Source organism: Oncorhynchus mykiss, chromosome 9, assembly GCF_057628025.1.
Source record: "Oncorhynchus mykiss isolate SJ-2025 chromosome 9, ASM5762802v1, whole genome shotgun sequence".
NCBI lineage: Eukaryota > Metazoa > Chordata > Actinopteri > Salmoniformes > Salmonidae > Oncorhynchus > Oncorhynchus mykiss.
Window position 1 is genome coordinate 54,129,499 of NC_143030.1, and position 27,038 is coordinate 54,156,536.

Here is a 27,038-nt window from a genome sequence, read left to right on the forward strand (position 1 = left end):
TGTATAGTTAAAGTGACTATGCATATAAGATAAGCCGAGAGTAGCGGCAGTGTAAAAGAGTGGGGGACACACAATGCAAATAGCCCGGGTAACCATTTGGTTACCTGTTCAGGAGTCTTATGGCTTGGGGGTTAAAACTGTTGAGAAGCCTTTTTGTCCTAGACTTGGCACTTCAGTACTGCTTGCCATGCGGGAGTACAGAGAACAGTCTATGATTGGGGTGGCTGGGGTCTTAGACAATTTTTAGGGCCTTCCTCTGACACCGCCTAGTGTAGAGGTCCTGGATGGCAGGCAGCTTTGCCCCAGTGATGTACTGGGCCGTACGCACTACCCTCTGAAGTGCCTTGCGGTCGGAGGCCGAGCGGTTGCCGTACCAGGAGGTGATGCAACCGGTCAGGATGGTCATTGTACTACTTATAGTGTGCTCTAAAATATGGTGCTCTAAATATTGTCTTGATTCTGAAATACAAATGTTAACATTCATTTGATATTAAAAATATCATTATTAATATCTCAAAACTATCTGTTTTGATTTAGTTAATTTTAAGGTTGGAACGATATTTTCTAAAAGCACATCACATTTCCAGAGTGGGCTTTCTGCTAGTTCTGTGTGGGCTCTCTGATAATTCATACTAAAGGTATGATCCATTTTTATGAGCACCACCATCACAGTGAATGGGAAAATGGATTCAAAGCAAACTCCCTCTGCTGGTGACTTGCTGAATGTGCAATCCTAAATGAGGGCTCTGATTGGTTAATGACCTATAATGTACATTTCTATGTATATTGTTCCAAGCCATATGTCTAAAAATAAGTTAAATCAAAAAGGGCACTTTTTGTAATTTTAATGTTGAGTAAATTCATGTGAATTTAAAAAAACATTTTTTTTAGACATACTCCAAGATACTCAATACTCTTTTATCGTGTACAGTTCACAGATCATAGAGTCTTACAGTAGGCATGTATAGGTCTAAAAGGGGCCTAAAATTGCACCAAAAGCAGTTTGTGATACACATTTAAAAACCATGTAAAAAATCCTTCTTCCCAATTAACTTACTATGTGAGAATTTTCTGAAAATCTGAGATAACAAAAATATTTTCAGCTGGCGGGAAATCGAGTAGTATTCATGCCCCTTGACTTATTCCACATTTTGTTCTTATAGCCTGAATTCAAAATTGATTTTTTAAAAATATGATCACCCATCTACACACAATGCCCCATAATGACAAAGTGAAAACATGTTTTTTAAATGTTAGCAAATGTATCTATAATAAAATACAGAAATATCTCATTTACATAAGTATTCACACCCTTGACATGTTAGAATCGCGTTTGGCAACTGTGAGATTTTCTAGGTAAGTCTAAGAGCTTTGCACACCTGGATTGTACAATAATTGCACATTCTTCAGCTCTGCCAAATTTAAAAATTCTTCAGCTCTGCCAAGTTGGTTGTTGATCATTTCTAGACAGCCATGTTCAAGTCTTGCCATAGTCAAAACTTTAACTAGGCCATTCAGGATCATTCAATGTCATCTTGGTAAGAAACGCCAGTTAATATTTGCTGTTGTGTTTCAGGTTATTGTCCTGCTAAAAGGTGAATTTGTCTCCCAGTGTCTGGTGGAAAGCAGACTGAGTCAGGTTTTCCTCTAGGATTTTGCCTGTGCTTAGCTCTATTCCATTTATTTTTATCCTAAAAAAAACCCTCCCTAGTTCTTGCCGATGACAAGCATACCCATGACATGATGCAGCCACCACCATGTTTGAAAATGTGGGTAGTGGTACTTGCTGATGTGTTGTGTTGGATTTGCCCCAAACATAACACTTTGTATTCAGGATATAAATGTAATTTCTTTACCACATTGTTTTGCACTTTTACTTTAGTGCCTTATTTCAAACAGGATGTATGTTTTGGAAAATATTTTATTCTTTACAGGCTTCCTTTTCACTCTGATTTATTTTTACCCATCTACCAATAGGTGCTCTTCTTTGCAAGGCATTGGAGAACCTCCCTGGTCTTTGTGGTTGAATCTGAATGAAATTCATTGCTTGGCTGAGGGACCTTTCAGATATTATTAAAAAGCCACAAGCTTCCTTGTCTTTTTATCAACAAAAAAAACTCCTTGTCATTGCCAATGACAAGCATACCCATAACATGATGCAGCCACGACTATGCTTGAAAATATGAAGAGTGGTACTCGGTGATGTATTGCGTTGGATTTTCCCCAAACATAACGCTTTGTATTCAGAACATAAAGTTGATTTCTTAGACAACTTTTTTGCAGTTTTCTTTAGTGCCTTACTGCAAACAGGATGCATGTTTTGGAATATTTTTATTCAAAGAAAGGCTTCCTTCTTTTCACTCTGTCATTTAGGTTAGTATTGTGGAGTAACTACAATGTCGATCCATCCTCAGTATTCTCCTATCACAGCCATTAAACTCTAACTGTTTTAAAGTCACCATTGGCCTCATGGTGAAATCCCTGAGCGGCTTCCTTTCTCTCCGGCAACCGAGTTAGGAAGGACGCCTGTATCTTTGTGGTGACTGGGTGTGTTGATATACCATCCAAAGTGTAATTAATAAACTTTGCCATGCTTAAAGGAATGTGATTTAAAAAAATATATCTACCAATAGGGTCACCTCTAAAACCTCTAAAACCTCCTTGTGGTTGAATCTCTGTTTGAAATTCACTGCTCAGCTGAGGGACCTTAAATATAATTGTAAATGTGGGCACAGATGAGGTAGTCATAAAAAAAACAAATGTTAAACACCATTATTGCACGGAGAGTGAGTCCATGCAACTTATGTCACATTTTTACTCCTGTACTTGTTTAGCCTTGCCATAACAAATGGATTCAATACTTATTGACTCAAGACATTTCAGATTTTCATTTTTTTATTAATTTGCAAGTATTTCAAAAACATAATTCCACTTTTACATTATGGGGTATTGTGTGTGTGTGAGCCAGTGATACAAAAACACATTTTAATAATGTTTTTATTTGGGCTGTAACACAACAAAATGTGGAAAGAATTAAGAGGTTTGAACACTTTCTGAAGGCACTGTTTGTTCCATAGATAAAAAATAATTACAACAACACCATTTGAAACCAACAGATCTATTCTTCTCTGTGTATATTAAATCAACGTGTTTATGCTATTCACTCTGCACTCTGTTCATGTAGAGTTTAAGGATCTGATGATCTTTTATTACAATGCAACCCTATGTCACTGACACTCAGTGGCTCATAATAAATAGCTGCTTAAGTCAGACCATAATGAGACATGGAGCAAATCCAAGTGGAAATCAATGATGGTTTCTGCATGAGGGAATTAGTGTTGTGGTATTTGTTCTGCCATATCAGTGTTTCTTCCTTTATTCATTTAGCAGTGGTGGGCCGCCGCCGCTGCTAAATTGTTGCCACCGCTGCAAAAAGTGTGATGTAATCTTTTTCATATGTATAGATTTCTGCTGAGATGTGCTTTAAAAAAAGGTAAGTCATTGGCTCAATTGCTAGAAGTCTATAGGAACAGCTAGCATGTCATTGCGCTAACGGTAGTAGTACCTTGCCACCACTGCTGAAAACAAATCCTAGGGGAAACACTGCATATGTTGCCATATGTATACCAGGAGTATTCACATCTTACCCTACGAGGTCCGGTTTCTGTTCTACCTGCTATTTCATTGTACCCACCTGGTGTCCTTGGTCTAATTCAGTCCTTGATTAGAGGGGTAGTATGAAACAAAGCAATGGAATTGGCTTCAAGGTCCATATTTGAATTTGAGGGCTGTATACAAACACTGCAGTGCAATTATTTGACTGTAAATGTTGATATATGATCTGCTTTGTGTTGTTTTACTCCCTAGGTTGGTGGATGACCGATGTGTGGTAGAGCCAGCTGCAGGGGACCTGGACTATCCTCCCAAGAAGTTCAGAGGTTAGATGAGTATTAAATGATTTATTTAGGCCTACAACGTAAAGTGTGTGCGGTTGCGTGTGTGTGTGTATCTTTGTCAGAGTGGCATGTATGTGTGTGCGTGCATGTATACTTCCCTGTGTGTTTGTGAGTGATTGCCCATGCTATGCATGTTAAAGTGTGTCTGTTGTGCCTCTGTCTGTCAATGACTGTGACATATGGGGAATGCACTGTTCTCTGCCCACTCTGCCTGATATTGGCACCAGAGAGAACAGACTCCAAGTCAGAGAGCAGCCAAACACCCAGAACATTTTCCACTGGCTGGCCTCTGAAGGGGGCTGAAACCTGCACTTTCCTCTCATCCATCCCTCGAGTAACACGCATTCAGTGCATTTCTGATCAAAGGTTCATTTGATGTCCTACTCTTGGATCTTAGTTTTAAACAGAAATGTTGACGATGTACGTACAGTCTATTGAAAAAGTAAGTACACCCCCTAGAAAGTTGTATTTTTTGGTGAATATTTGGACAGATGGATATGTAATCTTCGCTTCAACACTATTGACAGGTAAAGGTAACCTACTTTAACAAATGAAACTGAAAAATCATACTTTGCAATCGTTTATTCATCAAAATCAACACAATTGCAATTCTATAGTGCGGGAGAAAATAAGTACACCCCTAGCTTCAATAGCTGGTGTTGCCCCCTTTAGCTTAGATAACTTAATGTAGCTGTTTCTTGTAACTGTCTATCAGGCTCTTATATCGACTGGGATAGTTTGTTCCCCCCACTCTTCTTCACAGTACGTCCTCAACTGTGTCATGTTGGAGGGATTTATTGTATGCACTGCCCGCTTCAAGTCCCCCCCAGTGCATACAATAAATTGACGATTGAGATCTTGGCTTTGACTCGGCCATTCCATAATTCTCCATTTCATCTTTTTGAGACATTCTGTTGTAGCTTTGCTTGTGTGTTTTGGATCATTGTCCTGTTGCAAGATCCATGTTCGGTTCAGCTTCAGCTTTTTGACCGATTTAAAAAAAAAAAAATATTTTATTTATTTATTTTTATTTATTTTTTTTCCCCTCACATTCTCCTCAAGAATTCTCTTGTACAATATGGAATTCATGGTTGACTAAATGATGGCAAGTTGGCCAGGCCCTCAGGCAGCAAAGCAGCCCCAAACCATAATGCCACCGCCTCCATGCTTTACGGTTGGTATGAGGTTCATTTGTTCAAAGGCAGTGTTTTGTTTTCACCAAAGATGGCGTCTGGCATTGCGGCCAAACAACTCCACGTTTGACTCATCTGTCCAGAGCACATTGTTCCAGTAGTTTTGGTCTTTACCCAGGTGTTGTCTGGGAAACATCGGTCTTGTCTTGACATTGTTTTTTGAGAGCATAGGCTTCTTCCTGACCTCCCATATAGGCCAACTTTGTGCAGTCTCTTTCCGACAGTTGATTCATGTACTTTGACATTGATTATGGCAGGAGAGGCCTGTAGATCCCTTGATGTTACCCTGGGGTTCTTAGAGACTTCCGTGATCATCTTTCGGTCAGCTCTTGGGCTGAATTTGGCGGGACGGCCTGTCCTAGGTAGATTGCCAGTGGTCTACAAATGGAGAAAATTCCAGATGATCCGTCGGACAGTGGAACAATGTACTTCGAATTGCTTGGAAATGGATTTGTAACCCCTCCCAGACTCACAGGCATCAATCATTTTTCTTCTTAGGGCCTTGGATAGGTATTTTGATCTTTGCATGATGTGTTTCCATACACCCATATGGTTAATAACAAACCAGACCAAGTGTCTAATCTTTATGGAAGGCTAGACCCTCTCAAGGTACTCTCTAATGATTTCCTAATGATTTGCACCTGTTTTGGTGCACCTGATCTGAATTTTAGCCATTTTAGGTGATGGTAAAGGTAGGGGTGTACATTTATTTGTTCCTGCATAAGGAAATGGCATTTATTTTTATATATTTGAACATTTTCAAAGTATTATTTTTTTTTGTGTGATTTGTTAAATTGGTTTACCTTTATCAATGAATGTGGTTGGAATTCAGCTCAAATATCCATGTGTCCAAATATGTAAAAGAAAATACCACTTTCCAAAGGGTGTACTTACTTTTTCACATGACTGTAAATGTATGTTGACCCATAAGTCTCAACAACTGTGTCATATAGTCTAATTACACTCTAATAGTTTCCCATGTAATGGTTTTATATGAATAGTATTCTGTCAGCTGTTTGCATGATTTCCCTATATAAAGATTTATCCTGCCACACATTGACTGTATCAAAGAAGCAATTTCAATATTTGCAGAGGGATGAGTGACGGACATTTTTAAAGATGTTTGCCGTTTTGGTGGCTCTAGAAGCTTCCTGTCAGGCCTGTGTGGCAGATAACAACTACTGTTCTGTACTCACAAGGCACACAGACAGCCAGCTGATAAAGCCCTTAACCTCCAGTATTAGGCTCTTTTAAAAACAGGATATCCCTCTGAGGATAGGAAGTATAATATTGACCAGACGCCCAGATCCACTCTCCCCTATGGCGGGTGTGGAGCAAATTACTAACCGCTTTTTAACAAGGACATGATGCTTTTTATGTGGAAGCGATATATACTTGCTCAGACAGTGACCCAGCACATCTTTACTATTAAAAAAAAAGTAGATGTTTGGGATAATGGCAGCCATCTTGGGATAGTAATCAATCTGTGATAAGTTCACCACTAGCTCTCCTTCCCATAATACAGGTATTTAAGTTTGATACCAAAACAGCTATTACATTGAATACTCACCAGTCCCCTGAATAGCAGTCTTGACCCTTGAACCCACTCTCTTGTCTCAGACTGCCTCTTCAAAGTGTGCCCCATGAACCGTTACTCTGCACAGAAACAGTTCTGGAAAGCCAAGCAGGCCAAGCACGAGAAGGACAAGATCGCTGATGTTGTGCTACTTCAGAAACTACAGGTAAAAGATACTACCAAGGATCATACCACTAGGTTCGATGCAGTACACTGGACTAACACTGAAACGGATGCAACCTTGTCCTTATTACTCCACAGCATGCCTCTAACCTGGAGCAGAAACAGAATGAGACCGAAAACAAGAAAGTCCACGGAGATGTAGTAAAATATGGCACTGTCATTCAGGTAAGGTTGGAGTTCCCAGCAGCACTGTTTAGGTAAGCAGACCCTCAGGTGTTCAACAGCTTATGCTTCTCCCTACTCTGGTGAATGGAATTACTGTAACCCTGTTGTGATGTCATGGGATTAGGCCACTATCAATGATTGGCTGGTCTTGTACCCGAGGGGAAGCTTGAGCACACCGGCACATTCTGAGTGTGAAGGGTCTGCAGAGCACAAAACAGAATGGGTCTGGCAAAGTATTGAGGTTTGAGCACATCTGCACAGTATTGATCAGGGATGGTTCTCAGAACACCTGTGTTTTAATACATTAAGGATGCAGCATCACTCACTAAGGGGAGTTATTGGCCCCGAGTTACAGGGATTGGTGTGATAGTCAGTCGGGTGATTCACAATCAACTCTTCCTCATCGTGACTCTTAATAGCTGGTCCATAACGGCATGTTTCTGCATGTCACTCCTGTGTGTCAGGTTGTCATTACCATAGCCAGGTGAAGTCAGATTTTCCTCTCAGTGTGTTCATATTCTAAAGAGATTCTAAGTGTTGAGAGAGAAGACTGCACAGGTTTTCCAGTAATACCTGCCGCTGGGCATTTCACATGAAATGCCTATGTAGCATAGCCTAGATTACTGCATATAGAGCACTAGTCTGTGTTAAAACAAGAATATTTGTCTGAACTTGAATGATGACATATTTGAGGGTTTTGTTAATTTCATAGAAAGGCTACAGTTGATAGTCATCATCAGACCTCTAACCCCTGTTTTCATCACCGAATGCGCAATGAAGAAAAGGGGTTTAATGATTCACAGGAAAATGCACAGAACCGTGTTCAATATCGCATGAGAAATGGATGTATTGACTGAGGTCTAGGGGCCAGGATTCCCACTCACTGTACCTGTACCTGGTCAATATTGACTCTGAAGCCTTATCTTCACACAAACATGAAGGGCTGTGCACTTCCAGAAACATGGGACATAAAGTTAAGGGTTAATGTTAAGAGCCCTCTCTTATCTGGGCAGACATTATAGGTGTGGTTCCTTGTGACTGTGTAGTGTGGCGTTCCTCTTGATTCGGACAGGCTGAGGTGGGAGACGGCGGGGAGGGTTTGTAGACAAAGTGGGTGTCGCTCTCTCTCAGGAGATCAATAGCTGTAATCTGTTAATGGCTGTGCAAGTGCACACATCACACCAATGACAAGCATACAATACAGTACAACTCATCTAGTGACGCCACTATCTTTCAGGAAGTAAGTCCTACTGCATAGCTTCCTCAGGTCTCCCCCACTCCTTTATTCTCCTTAATATCCTCTTAGCACATCTTTCTTTCACTAAAGCTTATGCTATTTGCCATTCATTCTCTCCCATTGAAATGAGAGAAATGCACTTTCTGTGGAACATAATAATCTCTGAATGACAACAGCAGGGTGATGCTGTCTGTAGAACATAATAATCTCTGACTGACAACAGCAGGGTGATCCTGTCTGTTGATACATGGTTTTAGTATTTTTCATCTTGGTCTTTCAGCCATTCCTTCTTAAGTGGTTCCTTTCTGACTGGCTGGTTTCCATTCCTGAATGGGATAGTGAGCTATTCTAGCTTCCATCATAACAGCACAGTATCCCAGACACAATATGAAAGTTTTGTGAGGTTTAACAGTGGCCTGTTTTTCTGCGTGTGTGATCTGCCCTGGCTGACAGCTGCTGCATATGAAGAGTAATAAATACCTGACTGTGAATAAGCGTCTGCCTGCCCTGCTGGAGAAGAATGCCATGCGGGTCACCCTGGACGGGACGGGGAATGAGGGCTCCTGGATGTTCATCCAACCCTTCTGGAAGCTAAGGGCCAACGGAGACAATGTAACTCACCTAACTCGTATTACTGCACAGACTCAACTGACATGCGCAGTTGCTTTCAATCACATACACACAGGGTTACAAAAAGTACTCAATTGTCATACTTGAATAAAAGTAAAGTTACCTTAATAGAAAATGACTCAAGTAAAAGTGAAAGTCACCCAGTAAAATACTATTTGAGTAAAGGTCTAAAAGTATTTTGTTTTAAATATACTTAAGTATAACATGTACATGGAATTGCTCAAATGTACTTAAGTATCAAAAGTAAAAATATAAATTTCATATTCCTTATATTAAGCAAACCAGACGGCACAATGTTCTTGTTTATTTTTATTGATGGATAGCCAGGGATACACTCCACCACTCAGACATCATTTACAAACGAAGCATGTGTATTTAGTGAGTCCGCCAGATCAGAGGCAGCAGGGATGACCAGGGATGTTCTCTTGATAAGATCATTTTCCTGTCCTGATAAGCATTCAAAATGTAGTGTGGAGTAAAAAGTGCATTATTTTCTTTAGGAATGTAGTGAAGTAAAAGTTGGCAGAAAAATCTAAATAGTAAAATAAAGTACAGGTACCCCAAACAACAACTTAAGTAAAAAAATACTTTAAAGTACTACTTAAGTACTTAACACCAGTGCATACACACATTCACTTACACATGCAAACTCACAAATCTCAGACAATCTTCAGGGGCAATCTGCAGTTGCTATATCCATTATTTTATTAACTTATAAATTAATGATATTTACCCATTTTGATTCTTGAAGAACATAACTTATTAAATCACTCATGAGCTTACTTCAACTGTCGTATCCTATCAGAACCCAAAATATAAGCTTAAATCAACTCCAATGTTTGTAAATATAAACAAACACTATACAAACACTATACAGCCTCAAACCATGGTTTAAACTATGCATTTGTATATCCTGGATGCTCTATCCTTGCATCCATAGCTCTGTCTATGAATCGGAGAGGGATTACATTTCTCCAACCCCATCCCTCAGCTGGGGAGAAGGCATTATTGTTTCAACTGCTTATTGCAACTTGAGTTCTTGTGCTTCTTGTGGAATTGTTGTTGTGCTTATTTCTGTGTTCCTCTGCAGGTAGTGGTAGGAGATAAGGTGATCCTGAACCCAGTGAATGCAGGCCAGCCCCTACATGCCAGTAACTATGAGCTCTCTGACCACGCTGGATGCAAAGAGGTAAGAGTCCAGTCATAACCACACTGTCTGATTAATCCATGACTGAATCTGTCTGGAAGAGTGAGGCTTCTGACTGTCACTTCCCAATTGCAAAGAACCAACGTTTGTTACTGCCAGCAATGATGATAAGCCCCACCTATTTCTCCAATTTGTCTTCTTAAAATCTGATTTGAACCCTAACCTTAAACACACTGCTAATCTTATGGCTAACCCTAACCTTAAATTAATACCGAAAAGCTTAATTTTTGTTTTCGTACATTTTGTCGATATGGCGAGTTTTGACTTACCCATCTAGTACATTTTGACTTACCCATCCAGCTTACCCACCTAGTGGGAACAGGTATGCTGAAGCTGACGTATAGGTGTCCCCCCCTGCAGGTTAACTCTGTGAACTGCAATACTAGCTGGAAAATCAACCTGTTCATGATGTTCAGTGACCACAAGGATGAAGTCTTGAAAGGAGTAAGTCCCCTTTTAACATTCGTGTGTATATTACTATCACTATTTGTATCATTGTAATTGATTCTTCTTCACTTTCCAATCCTAACACAATAATAGCGTTCTAACCTGAAGCGTTTATATGATTTGGTGTCTCTGCTGGTGTGTCCGGTCAGGGGGATGTGGTGCGGTTGTTCCATGCGGAGCAGGAGAAGTTCCTGACCTGTGACGAGTACAAGGTCAAGCTGCATGTGTTCCTCCGTACCACCCTGCGCCAGTCTGCTACCTCTGCCACCAGCTCCAATGCCCTGTGGGAAGTGGAGGTTGGTACACGCACGGCACCCAAGCCCACGCACGTGCTTGCCGTTTTTGAATCCTAGTCCAGTTTGGATATGCTCTGTCGTACAGCAGCTAAATGCCTAAGGTATGACGATTGAGGTTTGTTTTGATGGTGTGATGTGTTCCAAGGTGGTGCACCATGACCCATGTCGAGGAGGGGCCGGACACTGGAACAGTCTGTACCGCTTTAAACACCTTGCCACAGGGAACTATCTTGCAGCTGAGGTAACATGATCAAGTATTGGTCCATGGATATTGGTCACCACAGTGCTCTGGTTATCACACGGGCTGTATTGATGCAGAGTCATTTTAGAGCGCATGTGTTGTTGTGGTTGCTTTAGGAAAATCCGGGTTATAAAGGTGACAGCGTTGAAATCCAGACTTCGGCGAGTGAAGATACGGTATGCATCCTTTTTTTGTTTTTTTTGGACCTCACAGTACTTATGTCTAGTTAATTTAACACGTGACAGTCATAGTGCTAAACGCTAACCCTTGACCCCTGCCCTCTGTAGCTGGACAGTAGAGGAAAACTAAAGATGTTGGGTGAGAGGATAAAGTACAAGCTGGTGGCTGTGCCTCATGGGAATGACATTGCTTCCTTGTTTGAGCTAGACCCCACCACTCTGCAGAAAACAGACTCCTTTGTGCCAAGGTACTTTACTGTACCACTTCAACTCACTATCGGCCTCAACCCATCTGCACAGTCTGTACAATACAGTATATACAACTGTATATATCTATTTATAAAGAAGCAAAGACTTGACCTACAGTATGTTTCACTGGATTTCTATTGTAAACTTTCTTCAGGAATTCATATGTGCGTCTCAGACACCTATGCACCAACACATGGATCCAGAGTACCAACGTGCCCATAGATATCGATGAGGAGAGACCCATCCGGCTCATGGTAAGAACCATGTCACTTGATTTACTGTGACACTGAGTTCATTTGGACTCAGTATTTCTGTTATATCCTTGTTTCAGCTGGGCACCTGCCCTACCAAGGAGGATAAGGAGGCATTTGCCATAGTGTCAGTGCCAGTGATGGAGATCCGGGATCTGGACTTTGCCAATGATGCCAGTTTCATGTTGAGCACCATAGTGGACAGGTTCAATGAGGGCTTTATCAGTCCCAATGACAGAAGGTAAAGTATCTGCAGAAAAGGCCCCAAATGAATCTATGAAGTCAAACTTCTTCTAATAAACCTAACTTTTCCCCTGTGAGCTCTATGTTATACTTGATTAAAGCCAGCTGTTTTACAGCTTATACTGTAATCCAGTCAATGGCATAGTTCCCTGGCCAGACCCAATGGGCCAGACTAGTAACGGCTGTGTCCGACCGTGTCCTGTGTTTGACCCTGCAGATTTGCCATTAAGCTGTTGGAGGATCTGGTGTTCTTTGTGGTGGACACGCCCAACAGCGGCCAGGTCGTCCTGGATGTGGCGATGACCAAGGCCAACCGCGAGAGACAGAAACTCATGAGGGAACAAAACATCCTCAAACAGGTTAGAAGGCCCACTTTAAACATCTGGGTTGCGTTAGACCAGGGATGGGCAACTTTGAAAACCGGAAATCATCATGGGGCGTAGAGAAAATGTTGCCATTTTATAAAAAATGTCATGCAATTCTACTCATTTTGACAGGGAGCGGAGAGAAAATGTGCAGTTTTACAGCTAATTTCCTGCAATTCTACACATTTTGCCAAAGGGTGAAGGCAAACAGTTTTTATATGATAACTGATGATCAATGGGCCCCAACCCGGTCGGTAATTCAACCTTGCTGACTACAAGTTTAGATAGTCTTGAGGCCAGCTAACTTAGTAATAAATAAATAAATTGCTGGCATGGGCTATTGAGTGACTGCTGATGCACAGGCGAATTTCGAAATTGTGCTTTTGTATTTTATTATTCCGACTGAGTTCCTCCCCGAAAAAAAAGAATAGCCAGCGGGCTTGCATTAGACTGATGATGACATATAAGGTAATCATTTCTTGTCATTATATCCATATTGTCACATGTTCCCTTGAATAGTTCTCTATTCTTTTGTCCCTTCAAAGATCTTTGGGATCTTGAAGGCCCCTTTCAAAGATAAGGGGACAGAGGGCCCGTTGCTGCGATTGGAGGAGCTGTCAGACCAGAAGAATTCCCCCTACCAGTACATGTTCCGTCTCTGTTACCGGGTACTGCGACACTCACAGGAAGACTACCGCAAGAACCAGGTACACCACATTGTCTCGCATACTTTTTTCCTTCCATATTCCTGTCCCTCGGTTGTTTAACCAAACTGAATTATTGATCCCTGGGCCTTCTTTACTGCCAAGACACATTAGTCTCACTCTTTTGCCCCATCAGGAGCACATAGCCAAGCAGTTTGGGGTGATGCAGTCTCAGATTGGCTATGACATCCTGGCTGAGGACACCATCACTGCTCTGCTGCACAACAACCGCAAGCTGCTGGAGAAACACATCACCAAGACGGAGGTGGAGACCTTTGTTAGCCTAGTCCGCAAGAACAGGGAACCCAGGTGAGGAGAGTGACGCCCTGACTAAATAATACCCATGTACATTCAAAACTGTATGTGGTGTATCTCAAACATCGGCCTGTTTCCCCTCAGGTTTCTGGACTACCTGTCAGATCTGTGTGTGTCCAACAACGTGGCCATTCCTGTCACTCAGGAGCTGATCTGTAAGTGTGTGCTGGATCCCAAGAACCAAGACATCCTCATAAAGACTGAGTGAGTGGTACTTCTCTTTTACTAAACTGCGTACATGCACACACTTACCTAAACATGCGATGGCCTTTGTATGTATGTGTGTGTGTATGATTTAATGTGTGTGCCTATGCTTGTCCATGCAGACGGCGTGTGCCCAAAGAGATTCCCAATACCACTGAATACATGGGCATGGAGGAGTATGCTGACGATGATGAGGTGTGGCTGGTCTGGACTGACAAGACCAATGAGAAGCAAGAGAAGGGCATCAGACAACTAGCCCAGGAGGCCAGACAGGGGAACGCTCATGACGAGAACGTGCTCACGTACTACAGGTGTCTACTCCTCACTGATGTCACATCAGTGTCCTTCTCATTTCCTAGACAAGGGAATGTCGTGCACAAGTCATCGTTTAAAAAGGAAGTTGTACTGATCTGAAATATTCCAACCATGGTGACGTTTTGTCTATGCTTCATTTGTCTAACCTTTCTCTTTTTTTTATGGTAGGTACCAGCTGAAGCTGTATGCACGAATGTGTCTGGACCGCCAGTACCTGGCCATAGATGAGATCTCCAAGCAGCTGGATGTGGAGCTCATCTTCCTGTGCATGATGGATGAGACACTGCCCTTTGACCTGCGCGCCTCTTTCTGCAGACTGATGCTGCATGCGCACGTCGACCGAGACCCCCAGGAGCTGGTCACGCCCGTCAAGTTCGCCCGTCTCTGGACAGAGATCCCCACCTCCATCACAATTAAAGAGTATGACTTCAAACAGTTTCCCCAGATTTGGTTTTGCGCATAATGTCACTGCAATCTAACTGATTGTTGTTGTGTTCCTATACTTCGATATCTCTTCCCTTTCTCAGTTATGACTCCAACATGGATGACTCGCGAGACAATAAGAAGAACAAGTTTGCCAACACCATGGTGTTCATGGAGGAGTACCTCAACAACGTCCTCAATGATGACTTGCCTTTCGCTGACGAGGAAAAGAACAAACTGACCTATGAGGTATCAATTCTCTCTTTTCTCATTCCTAATTCTACTTACAATACTGTGAATACCTCCAGAACGCTGCTGCCTATATTTGGTATTGAGACGAGAACTCTCTGGCTCTCTACCACTTGGCCCGGAAAAGCCCCGATAGCATGATAACTGCTAGAATGTTTTGTCCCCTCAGGTGGTGAGCCTGGCCAGACACCTCATCTACTTTGGCTTCTACAGTTTCTTTGAGCTGCTGAGGTTGACACGGACCCTTCTGGGAATCATCGACTGCATCCCCAACCCTTCCCTCATCAACCCCATGTTCCAGGACGATGGCAGTGGTAAGAGAATGAGAAACACCTCTACTCTGCGTTTAACATTATTATGCGAGAACTACCACCCATCACCATTTTATAAAACAAATCAGCACAACAGACGTTCAGATTCGGGTTCCCTCATGGTTTTCACCATTGTAGTAAGGATGCCACTCCCACTCTGTCTGTTAGGGAAGAACATGAAGCGCTCCATCCATGGTGTTGGCCAGATGATGTCCACCATGGTACTGAGCAGGAAACAGTCCATTTTTGGAGGTCCAGGCCGGAGTGCTTCCAACATAGAGGGCCAGAACCGCAGTAAGGACAGCATCGACAAACAGGACATCACTGTCATGGACACCAAGCTGAAAATACTAGAAATCCTGCAGGTTAGCGCTCACTAGAACCCAGCACGTCTCATGAAATGGTACTGTTGAGTTTTACGCTTGTGAAAAATTAGACCCATTCAAGTATCCCTTTTATGCTAAGTGCTGTTCTTTATCTCTTGTTGATATGCAGTTTATCCTGAATGTCCGTCTGGACTATCGTCTCTCCTTCCTGCTTTCTGTCTTCAAGAAAGAGTTTGTTGATGTTTATCCCATGGCAGATGCCGATGCTACAACATCAATGGAGCAAGCAGGTAGTGCAGTGCCCATTTGAGGGACCCATTGCTCTCCACTAACCATACCTTATACAGTATTCATCTCTCCGTCTAAATACACAACATTCCTAACTCTCTTTCAACAGCCACCATCAACCTGCAGCACATAGGAGAGCAGGCAGAGGCCATGTTTGGTGTGGGGTAGGTTCAGTACAGCACTGTAGACCCTCACCAGCATATGTTATGGTTTTGCCCCAGTGTGTTGTTATGATAACCTGTGACTGTGTCCTCCTGTCAGGAAGGGGAACAGTATTCTGGAGGTGGATGATGAGGGAGGTCGTATGTTCCTGAGGGTGCTGATCCATCTCACCATGCATGACTACCCTCCTCTGGTCTCTGGGGCTCTACAGCTGCTTTTCAAACACTTCAGCCAGAGACAGGAGGTGCTGCACACATTCAAACAGGTAAGGAGACACAACTATCTGCAATCACTGATGGTAAACGAAGGTGCGGCCAATAATGACCTGCACTCCAACTTGGTACCGTATCTGCTATTCCCTTTCTTATACAGTATCTATATATATATTATTTATATCTGTGTTATTTTCTGGTCTCTCAGTCACCGTCTCTCTGACACTCTCTCTGTCTCCATGTTGTCCTCAGGTCCAGTTGCTGATCTCGGGCCAGGATGTTGATAACTACAAGCTGATAAAGAGCGACCTTGACCGTCTCCGCACCATGGTGGAGAAGTCTGAGCTCTGGGTGGACAAGAAGAGCAGTTCTGGAGGAGGGGAGGGGAAGAAAGACAAGAAGGACAAAAAAGAGAATGTAGAGGTGAGGGCGAGATACGTCTTCTCCATCTATGATAAGAAAGTGTGTAATAACATGTAGTAGCTACAAACTACTTCTCACTAACTGTACTTCTGATTTCCTTTTAGATGGCCTCAGAGGTTGCGACCCCCAAAAAAGAGAAGTCGGATAAGAGCAATGAGAACTACCAGAAAGTTAAAGATGTGTGTTTTGGTGTCCATTGACATGTCACTTTTTCCTTTATCCTGCTAGCATGTCCCATTGTCACTGTTTATATATATATATATATATACACACACACACACACACACACACACACACACACACACACAGTTAAAGTCGGAAGTTTACATACACTTAGGTTGGAGTCATTTAAACTCGTTTTTCAACCACTCCACACATTTCTTGTTAACAAACTATAGTTTTGGCAAGTTGGTTAGGACATCTACTTTGTGCATGACACAATACATTTATCCAACAATTGTTTACAGACAGACAATTCCAGTGGGTCAGACGTTTACGTGCACTAAGTTGACTGTGCCATTAAACAGCTTGGAAAATTCCAGAAAATGATGTCATGGCTTTAGAAACTTCTGATAGGAAAATTGACATCATTTGAGTCAATTGGAGGTGTACCTGTGGATGTATTTCAAGGCCTACCTTCAAACTCAGTGTCTCTTTGCTTGACATCATGGGAAAATCAAAAGAAATCAGCCAAGACCTCAGAAATGTTTGATTCATACTTGGGAGCAATTTCCAAACACCTGAAGGTACCACATTCATCTGTACAAACAATAGTATGCAAGTATAAACACCGTGGGACCACGCAGCTGTCATACCGCTCAGGAAGGAGAAGCCTTCTGTCTCCTATTGATGAATGTACTTTGGTGCAAAAAGTGCAAATCAATCCCAGAACAACAGCAAAGGACCTTGTGAAGATGCTGGAGGAAACGGGTACAAAAGTATCTATATCCACAGTAAAACGAGTCCTATATTGACATAACCTGAAAGGCCACTCAGCAAGGAAGATGTCACTGCTCCAAAACCGCCATAAAAAGCCAGACTACTGTTTGCAACTGCACATGGAGACAAAGATCGTACTTTTTGGAGAAATGTCCTCTAGTCTGATGAAACAAAACTAGAACTGTTTGGCCATAATGACCATCGTTATGTTTGGAAGAAAAAAGGGGAGGCTTGCAAGCCGAAGAACACCATCCCAACCGTGAAGCGCGGGGGTGGCAGCATTATGTTGTGGGGATGCTTTGCTGCAGAAGGGACTGGTGCACTTCACAAAATAGAAGGCATCTTAAGGAAGGAAATTTATGTGGATATATTGACATCAGTCAGGAAGTTAAAGCTTGGTCGCAAATGGGTCTTCCAAATGGACAATGACCCCAAGCATACTTCCAAAGTTGTGGCAAAATGGCTTAAGGACAACACAGTCAAGGTATTGGAGTGGCCATCACAAAGCCCTGACCTCAATCCTATAGAAAAATTGTGGGCAGAACTGAAAAAGTGTGCGCAAGCAAGGAGGCCTACAAACCTGACTCAGTCACACCAGCTCTGTCAGGAGGAATGGGCCAAAATTCACACAACTTATTGTGGGAAGCTTGTGGAAGGCTACCCAAAATGTTTGACCCAAGTTAAACAATTTAAAGGCAATGCTGCCAAATACTAATTGAGTGTATGTAAACGTCTGACCCACTGGGAATGTGATGAAAGAAATGAAAGCTGAAATAAATTATTCTCTGTACTATTATTCTGACATTTCACAGTCTTAAAATAAAGTGGTGATCCTAACTGACCTAAGACAGGGCATTTTTTCTAGGACTAAATGTCAGGAATTGTGAAAAACTGAGTTTAAATGTATTTGGCTAAGTTGTATGCTAACTTCTGACTTCAACTATATATGTGTGTGTGTGTGTTGTTCCAGCACCCCTCTACTCTTCCTGGGGTCCAATTATTAGACACTACTCTACCATAACATATGTACGACACAATCAACAATACTGCACTGTTGAGTAGTGTTTGGCCATATTTCTGAAGACATTCTCTTTACCCCAGATCTTGGAGCGTCTGAATAAGATGTGCAGCTCGGGTGTGTGGAAGAAACAGCAGAGACTTCTGAAGAACATGGGAGCCCACAAAGTGATGCTGGACCTGCTGCAAGTGTCATACGATCAGGTGAGGGATGTACGTGAGCTGTGCCTTACCCCCACTCTGACAACCAAACACATAGTATTGGACTAACGTTACCTCGCTGTCTCGCTCTCTCTCACGCACTTTCCTGGTTCTCAGCATGACACCAAGATGCAGGGGATCATCAAGTGCACTCACCTGTTCCTGCAGAAGTTCTGCATGGGGAACCTGGAGAACCAGATGCTCCTCCATAAGAACCTCAGTCTCTTTCTCAACCCAGGAGTGAGTGAAGTCACACACAGCTTTTCCACTTCCACCCGTCCTGTTTTCATCAGACATAATGTCCTTTCTCTCTCTCCGTTTTCTCTCCCCCCCCCCCCCCCCCCCCAGCTCATGGAGGCAGAGACGGTGCAGCACATCTTCAGCAATAACTACCAGCTGTGTACAGAGATCAGTGAGAACGTGCTGCAGCACTTCATCCACTGCCTGGCCACTCACGGACGCCACGTCCAGTACCTCAACTTCCTGCACACTATCATCAAGGCCGAGGGCAAGTACGTGAAGAAGTGCCAGGACATGATCATGACTGAGGTAAGACAACCTCCCATGCAACTTGCTTTGAACTCTCTTCATTGGTATGGAATCCTCGAAAATATGTAAATAAGACTGCAGTTTTTAAATGTTTATAAAATCTTAGCGAAACATCTAGTCTGTCTTACAATCAAATATTTGTGCGAAGCCCGGATGAGTAATTGAAAAATAACAGATGAACCACCTCCAAGCACTCACAAGCCACATTAATCATATCAGCAATGATGTAATTGTTTATCCCACACGGTGTGCTTGCTTTCCCCTCTAGTTAACCAACGCTGGTGAGGATGTAGTGGTGTTTTATAATGACAAGGCATCATTTGCCACCATGCTGGAGCTGATGGCAGAGTCCAGGGAGGGGGTTCAGGAGCACAGCCCCCTGCGCTACCACATCTCTCTGGTAGAGCTGCTATCTGCCTGCGCTGAGGGAAAGAACGTTTACACAGAGATCAAATGTACCTCGCTGCTGCCCCTAGAGGACGTGGTGAGAGTGGTCACACACGAGGACTGCATCACAGAGGTATGTCCGAAATGGAGCAAGTATACAATTAGTTAGTAGCCTACAGTCGTCCTCAGTTCGAAAAACCACAGCAGCATGCAATGATATGCAGACATACAACTGCAAAGGTAATGGAAACGATTATCATTACAAAATGTACAGAGGCCTGAGCCGTGTGTGTGTGTTCCTGTTTACCCTTGTGGTCCTCAGGTGAAGGTTGCCTACGTGAACTTTGTGAACCACTGCTACGTAGATACCGAGGTAGAGATGAAGGAGATTTACACCAGCAACCACATCTGGAAACTGTTTGAGGACTTCACTGTGGACATGGCCAGGGTAAGTCTCATTCCCCAGTCAGTGGGACCACTCTCTCCCACAAGTTTCATCATCTCTAACAGCTCTCTTTTCCCTCTAGGTGTGTAACAAGAGAGAGAAGCGTCTGACTGACCCCATCCTGGAGAAGTACATCATCAATGTGGTGTTTGATACCATCAATGCCTTCTTCAGCTCCCCCTTCTCTGAAAACAGCACCTCTCTACAGGTCAGTCAGCTCTGATGCTCCTGCCTACTCCGAGGCTTTGATATAAAGTTTACTGTAATGCACTGTTTAGTAGAGTGTGTTTTTGTTTGTATTGTGTCTGACAGTATTTGTGTAGTCATTTAACATGTCATGAATTCTCGTCGTGTGATTCTCCTTCCTCTGTGCCTGTAACCAGACCCACCACACCATAGTAACACAGCTGCTCCAGTCTAGCATGCGTCTGCTGGAATGTCCCTGGCTGCAACAGCAACACAGAGGCCTGGTGGAGACTTGCATCCGCACCCTGGCTATGACAGGTAAAACAGGCCTGCTGCAGGGCCCAGAGGTGGGCTACATTTAGAGCCACACAGGGTCAAACTAGGGTTGCATTGCTTTGTGAATATGACTTTAGATTTTTCGACATGGTTTGAGTGGGAGTACCTTTTGAACTTAATGTTGACTTTCCCCAATCCTGTGTGTGTGCAGCAAAGAACCGCTCCATTTCCCTGCCTCTGGACCTGGAGTCTCAGATCACCACCATGCTGAGCAGCAGTGCTCCCAATTCTCTGTCCCGCTCCAATCCCAACTACAAGAGCTCCACCCGCTCCAGCCGCCCCTCCGCCCCCAACAACCCCTGGGACTACAAGAACATCATCGAGAAGCTGCAGGTTCGACCCTTAAAACGACCCATTAATTACCCTGCTGCCTTCTCCCCCTCCTCTATCCCATCACTTTATTCAGCCATACAAAGCCACAACCGATTTACACATCATTCCTTGGCCTCTGTCTCTTTCTGGTTTGTTCCCTGTTCTTGAGGGTTTGGTGTTTGACGCATTGGGTATATTCCTTGTCCCTCTATCTATGCTGTGATGTTCAGGACATCATCAACACCCTGGAGGAGCGTCTGAAGCCGCTGGTGAACGCAGAGCTGTCTGTTCTGGTGGACGTCCTGCATCAGCCTGAACTCCTCTTCCTGGAGGGGACGGACGCACGGCAACGCTGCGAATCAGGAGGCTTCATCTCCAAGTAAGGGTCTGCATCTGAAATTGCACCCTGTTCTCTACGTAGTGCACTACTTTGAACCAAAGCCCTAAGGGAAGCCCTGGTCAAAAGTAGTGCACAGGGTGCCATTTTGAACTCAATGATATGTCACTATGGTGTGGGGATGATAGTGTTTATTTACCAACACAGTCACTGGGATTTACACATACAAATATTTACTCATGCAAACTCACTGCAAAGTGCAATAAAGAGCATTTTTGGCATGGTATGGATGAGGTCTAACACTCTCTTTATGAACCCAGACTGATTCAGCACACTAAAGCCCTGATGAGCTCAGAGGAGAAGCTCTGTATCAAGGTTCTGAGGACCCTGCAGGAGATGCTCATACGCACACTGGACTTTGACGAGAAGGTAAAGACTTATGACCAGTCAGTGTAGGTCTTGGAGATCAACCAATAGAATATCTGAGTGTATTTAAAGGCCCAGTGCAGTCAAAAACTTTAATTTCCTTTTTAATATACTGAACAAAAATATGAGCGCAACATGCAACAATTTCAATGATTTTACTGAGTTACAGTCCATATAAGGAAATCAGACAATTTAAATAAATGAATTAGGCCCTAATCTATGGATTTCACATGACTGGGCATGGGTGCTCCCATGGGTGGGCCTGGGAGGGCATAGGCCCTCCCACTTGGAAGCCATGCCCAGCCAATCACAATTAGTTTTTCCCCACAAAGGGGCTTTATTACAGACAGAAGTAGTCATCAGTCTCATCAGCTGTCCTTGTGGCTGGTCTCAGACGATCCCACAGGTAAAGAAGCCGGATGTGGAGGTCCTGGGCTGGCTTGGTTGGTTACACGTGGTCTGCGGTTGTGAGGCCGGTTGGATGTACTGCCAAATTCCTTAAAATGACATTGGAGGCTTATGGTAGAGAAATGAACAATAATTCTCTGGCAAAAGTTCTGGTGGACATTTCTGCAGTGAGCATGCCAGTTGCACACTCCCTCAAAACTTGAGACATTTGTGGCATTGTGTTGTGTGACAAACTGCACATTATAGAGTGGCCTTTTGTCCCCAGTACAAGGTTCACCTATGTAATGATCACTGTCTCATCAGCCTCTTGATATGGATTATCGTGGCAAAGGAGAACAGGAACGAAAAGAAACGTAAACAATTTTGTGCACAAAATTTGAGAGAAATACAATTTTTGTGTGTATAGAAAAATTCTGGGGTCTTTTATTTCAGCTCATGAAACATTGGATCAACACTACATGCTGCCTTTATATTTGTGTTCAGTGTATATATTTCCACACCTGGTTGGAATAATACTGTGACATTGTGAATATTATGATGATGCTCTTTTAGTATAAGAGCTTTTTGAAAAGACCGCCTGAAATGTCTGCCTGTTTTGGTGAGATGGAGTTTTGGCCTGCCTGGTGACATCAATAGACCAATAAGAGAGTTCCAAACATCTCTGCCAATAACAGCTAGGTTTCAGTTTTCCCCTCCCCACTCAGACCGCTCCCAGACAATCCTATGAAAATGATTGCTTGAAAAACTGCTCTTTGCTATGAAGCTATTTGTTTTCAATTGAAACTGTAAAAATGGAACAATCATTGTAAGGCACTTAATTGTTACCCAGAAATTATTTGATATTGAGATCAAAAGGCTGCATTGGAACTTTATTAGAGGTGTTATGAAGGTGCTTATTGAGGTACTATTTGGGTAAGAAACTATTCAGTGAGCGTATGCTAACCATGTCTCTGTGTGACTGAATGCCTCTCCAATCAGGGCATTGCACTGAGGAAGGTGCTGCTACAGAACTACCTCTTCACCAACAAGAAGAACAGCAAGGGAGATCTGGTTGACCTTGGAGCAACAGGTTTGTTTATATTAGGCTTATAACATGATCGTTACGGATTGTGTATATATTTACCGTGTGTTAATGTGTAGGTGCTGAGCAGGAGAGAGACTGGACGGCTGTAGCTGCAGTCCAGTGTCGCCTGGACAGGGAGGGTGGCACAAAGCTCTTTACTGACCTCGTCATGAGCACCAAGAACGACAAGATCTTCCAGGAGAGCATCCAACTGGCCATATGTCTGCTGGAGGGGGGCAACACAGAGATCCAGGTTAGATGTAACACATAGAGCCTACTGTACGGAGAAGGTGCATGGTGATTCCTTCCTTATAATAATGCACTGATCCTCTTGCTTTCTGTGAATGTCTTTCAGAACTCCTTCTACAAGCTGATGATGGGGGACAACAAGTCTGAGAAGTTCTTTAAGGTCCTCCACGACCGGATGAAAAACGCCCAGATGGATATCAAGGCCAACGTATCAGTCAGCGTGGGGGAGATGAGTAACAAAGCCAATGACAACAAAGACCTGGAAACCAGTGAGCGGGACACTACTCTGATCTTAGATAGTCAAATGCAGGTTTAGATTGTAGTGATTATAAAAAAAATAGTGATGGTCATTTTATGAAAAACAATGATTCTGTGTCAATGGCTACATAAGCATATGGTAAGGATATTGTTGGTGTGTTTGCACTGTCACTTCACTCTATTCATGGTGCCCTCCCTGGTATTTGTTCCTGACAGGCTCTGGTGGGTTGGTTCTACCTGCGACTACTCTGCCTCTCTTGGCCCCCTCCATCGCCCAGGTCACTGCCCTGGCTTCGGAGCCTGAGCAGAAGGAAGTGGAGACCGAGATGGGCCCTGCAACCATCATTATGAAACCCATCCTGCGCTTCCTCCAGCTGCTCTGTGAGAACCACAACCAGGATCTGCAGGTGAGAGGAAGAACAAGCACCACTTATACAGCTGATACTGCTAATACTGCTCTCTGCTGAGGTCTAAACAGACTGATGTCATTATACAGAAACTCCCCTGAGAAGTAGCTAGTAGATAGGGGTGATAAAACTGTTATGGTCTGTTTGACCTTTTGACCCTACAATACTGTTGTCCGACCATCCTCCTCCCAGAACTTCCTTCGCTGCCAGAACAACAAGACCAACTACAACCTGGTATGTGAAACATTGCAGTTCCTGGACATCATGTGTGGCAGCACCACAGGAGGCCTGGGTCTGCTGGGCCTCTACATCAATGAGAGCAACGTGGGCCTCATCACCCAGACCCTGGAGACGCTCACAGAGTACTGCCAGGGCCCCTGCCAGGAGAACCAGGTCAGATAGCCACACACAGAGTGCTACGGAAATTGTTACTTTAAACAGAAACTTTGATAATGCCGTCAGGAATAAGGTTTATTCAAAGTTCCGTTAGGTTTCAGACAAATAACACAGGGTTGTTTTGACAAAATGATAATAACTTTCTAGGTGTGCTTTGTTTTTGTAGACTTGTATAGTGACCCATGAGTCGAATGGCATCGACATCATCACAGCCCTCATACTGAATGACATCAGTCCTCTGTGTCGTTACCGCATGGAGATGGTTCTGCAGCTCAAGGTTCATTTCACCTACTGTTCTCTTTTACAGATTTTTGTGTCCTCACTCACTCGTCTGTGTCCTCACTCACTCGTCTGTGTCCTCACTCACTCGTCTGTGTCCTCACTCACTCGTCTGTGTCCTCACTCACTCGTCTGTGTCCTCACTCACTCGTCTGTGTCCTCACTCACTCGTCTGTGTCCTCACTCACTCGTTTGTGTCCTCACTCACTCGTTTGTGTCCTCACTCACTCGTCTGTGTCCCCACTCACTCGTCTGTGTCCCCACTCTGAAATGACATGGTCGGTGACAGTGTTGTGTCTTTGTTTCCAGGACAACGCCTCCAAGCTGCTACTGGCTCTGATGGAAAGTCGCCATGACAACGAGAATGCAGAGAGGATACTGTTCAACCTCCGACCTCGGGAACTGGTCAGAGCAAATACCCATTTCGATTTCTTCTTCGCTCTCTTTTTTTCCTCCTCATTCTCCTCCTCACTTTTTTTATACTAACTAGCCTCTAAAACGGCAATTGTATACACATATCAAGGTGCAGCACACTACAGAATACACCAGTCAACATTAGTGTCATACTGTCCCCAGGTGAAGGTGATAAAGAAAGCCTACCAGCAGGAGAGTGAATGTGAAGGTGGAGAGGTGTCACCTCAAGAGGTCGGCCACAACATCTACATCCTGGCACTCCAGGTAACTGTCCCATTCAGAATAATGGAGTGTATATTTATATATATATATATATATATGCACTCCTATTATAACATAACAAGGTCATGTTAGAGAATAATGCCTTCACATGTTATGCTTATGATTGTGGGCCATGTTTTGGTCAGCTGGCGAGGCACAATAAGATCCTGCTCAATCTGCTGAAACCTGCAAAGAGGACCAAAGAGGGAGAGGAGGGCATATCCTCTATGGTGAGTGTCTTTCTATCTCAATTCAATTTCAATTTAAGGGGATTTATTGGCATGGGAAACACATGTTTACATTGCCAAAGCAAGTGAAATAGATAATAAACAAAAGTGAAATAAACAATTTAAAAAATGAACAGTAACTCTCTGATTCAGAGGGGTTGGGTTGAATGTCCCTTTCTCTCTGTCAGCTGTTGCGTTCATTTGATCACTTTTGTATTTTCATTCCCTTCTGGGCAGAATTCTTTGCAGACATTCTAATATGTGTTTATTTGAAGTCAGGGTATTTGTTCAAGGCAAGCTTCAGCATATCTGGTCTTCTCATTAGAAGAGGAAGTTGCCTCACTCTGCACTTCTGTGCTGCAGCTGCTCACATTCATGGCAGCAGTGACTCACTGCAAACTTTGTTTAACAACGGATTTTAGCGTTACATGGGGATATTTTCATATCTGTGCTTTGTTTGTATGCCTGAAAATGGTTCAGCATAAAGCGAGACTAAAAAGTATTATGAAACTGGTTGTTTGGATCCTGGATGCTGATTGGTTGATATGCGGGTGTTGTGGTACAACCCCGTAAAATACCATGATGTGTTAATGTTGTAAATCCACTGTCCTGCAGCCCAAGCAGGAAATTCATAAACTTCATCTCCCTCAGGGAAATGCCAGAAATGTCTGGCTCTATGACCTGTGCAACAATGTATCATTTTACAAATGCAATATCTCCATTATCCCAAGAATGATAGTGAAAAGAATAATTCACCATGGAATCCGTAAACACTCAGCATTCCATGAATTCATTAACCAGCCTATGTAGGCCTATTGGATATGTATCAACCTGTAAAAGTCTAAGCCTTGGGGTGGGGGTTCTACTAAGCTAACATGTGGAATTGTTTTAAGATGGTCATACCATGGATCATTTAGTGTTTGATTTAGCATTTTAGGACCCCTGTAGGTTTTTAAAAAATATATATATATTTTACCTTTATTTAACTAGGCAAGTCAGTTAAGAACAAATTCTTATTTTCAATGACGGCCTAGGAACAGCGGGTTAACTGCCTGTTCAGGGGCAGAACGACAGATTTGTACCTTGTCAGCTCGGGGATTTGAACTTGCAACCTTCCGGTTACTAGTCCAACGCTCTAACCACTAGGCTACCCTGCCTCAGTTTAAAAAAAGATGTACAACGTTTTTTGGGGGATAAAATATTGCATTTGGGCTTTAGTACTATAAAACACATTGAATAACACATTCATAAATGGAAAAACAGACGGTCAATAATATCATAAGGAATAAGGTTTTGAAGTGTCTGTCCTATATCTAGGAGATGTAAGAAAGCTCAGGAAATATTTGTGTTTTTGGACACACAAACGCCTCCATACTTCAGTTAATTTTTTAAAACTGGTAGCTGGTTACCTTCACAGGAGTCCCTTGACAATTGTGGGGGTCATAGAGCAAAACGGAGAACACCGTCGCGTTTGTCATAATATGGTCATATTAGTAGGCCAAACCGTTCGGATGCTACAGATGTTTTTGGGATGTCTCCTGGTCTGACAAACAGAGCTGTAGCGGATGGCTGAAATAGGCTGATGAGGATT

General features: G+C 43.1%; 1 protein-coding gene across 1 annotated transcript in view; it reads left to right on the top strand.

Annotated features, from left to right (window-relative positions):
- LOC110532282 (inositol 1,4,5-trisphosphate receptor, type 3) overlaps positions 1–27,038 on the top strand; it is a 46,702-nt gene that overhangs the window by 11,898 nt on the left and 7,766 nt on the right. The window contains exons 2-46 of the mRNA XM_036988217.2: positions 3,868–3,938; positions 6,770–6,891; positions 6,987–7,073; positions 8,764–8,922; positions 10,031–10,129; positions 10,508–10,591; positions 10,744–10,890; positions 11,036–11,131; positions 11,248–11,307; positions 11,419–11,558; positions 11,714–11,813; positions 11,891–12,051; positions 12,271–12,412; positions 12,964–13,125; positions 13,259–13,431; positions 13,522–13,641; positions 13,764–13,952; positions 14,125–14,376; positions 14,484–14,628; positions 14,798–14,942; positions 15,108–15,304; positions 15,435–15,555; positions 15,663–15,717; positions 15,815–15,980; positions 16,180–16,350; positions 16,455–16,529; positions 18,391–18,510; positions 18,625–18,747; positions 18,856–19,056; positions 19,325–19,576; positions 19,766–19,891; positions 19,971–20,096; positions 20,272–20,392; positions 20,562–20,743; positions 20,953–21,101; positions 21,380–21,488; positions 22,872–22,962; positions 23,034–23,209; positions 23,312–23,474; positions 23,680–23,870; positions 24,063–24,263; positions 24,433–24,543; positions 24,855–24,950; positions 25,122–25,223; positions 25,367–25,450. Of these exons, the coding sequence (XP_036844112.2) occupies positions 3,868–3,938; positions 6,770–6,891; positions 6,987–7,073; positions 8,764–8,922; positions 10,031–10,129; positions 10,508–10,591; positions 10,744–10,890; positions 11,036–11,131; positions 11,248–11,307; positions 11,419–11,558; positions 11,714–11,813; positions 11,891–12,051; positions 12,271–12,412; positions 12,964–13,125; positions 13,259–13,431; positions 13,522–13,641; positions 13,764–13,952; positions 14,125–14,376; positions 14,484–14,628; positions 14,798–14,942; positions 15,108–15,304; positions 15,435–15,555; positions 15,663–15,717; positions 15,815–15,980; positions 16,180–16,350; positions 16,455–16,529; positions 18,391–18,510; positions 18,625–18,747; positions 18,856–19,056; positions 19,325–19,576; positions 19,766–19,891; positions 19,971–20,096; positions 20,272–20,392; positions 20,562–20,743; positions 20,953–21,101; positions 21,380–21,488; positions 22,872–22,962; positions 23,034–23,209; positions 23,312–23,474; positions 23,680–23,870; positions 24,063–24,263; positions 24,433–24,543; positions 24,855–24,950; positions 25,122–25,223; positions 25,367–25,450 (6,163 nt within the window). The remainder of the gene's footprint in view (positions 1–3,867; positions 3,939–6,769; positions 6,892–6,986; positions 7,074–8,763; positions 8,923–10,030; positions 10,130–10,507; positions 10,592–10,743; positions 10,891–11,035; positions 11,132–11,247; positions 11,308–11,418; positions 11,559–11,713; positions 11,814–11,890; positions 12,052–12,270; positions 12,413–12,963; positions 13,126–13,258; positions 13,432–13,521; positions 13,642–13,763; positions 13,953–14,124; positions 14,377–14,483; positions 14,629–14,797; positions 14,943–15,107; positions 15,305–15,434; positions 15,556–15,662; positions 15,718–15,814; positions 15,981–16,179; positions 16,351–16,454; positions 16,530–18,390; positions 18,511–18,624; positions 18,748–18,855; positions 19,057–19,324; positions 19,577–19,765; positions 19,892–19,970; positions 20,097–20,271; positions 20,393–20,561; positions 20,744–20,952; positions 21,102–21,379; positions 21,489–22,871; positions 22,963–23,033; positions 23,210–23,311; positions 23,475–23,679; positions 23,871–24,062; positions 24,264–24,432; positions 24,544–24,854; positions 24,951–25,121; positions 25,224–25,366; positions 25,451–27,038) is intronic.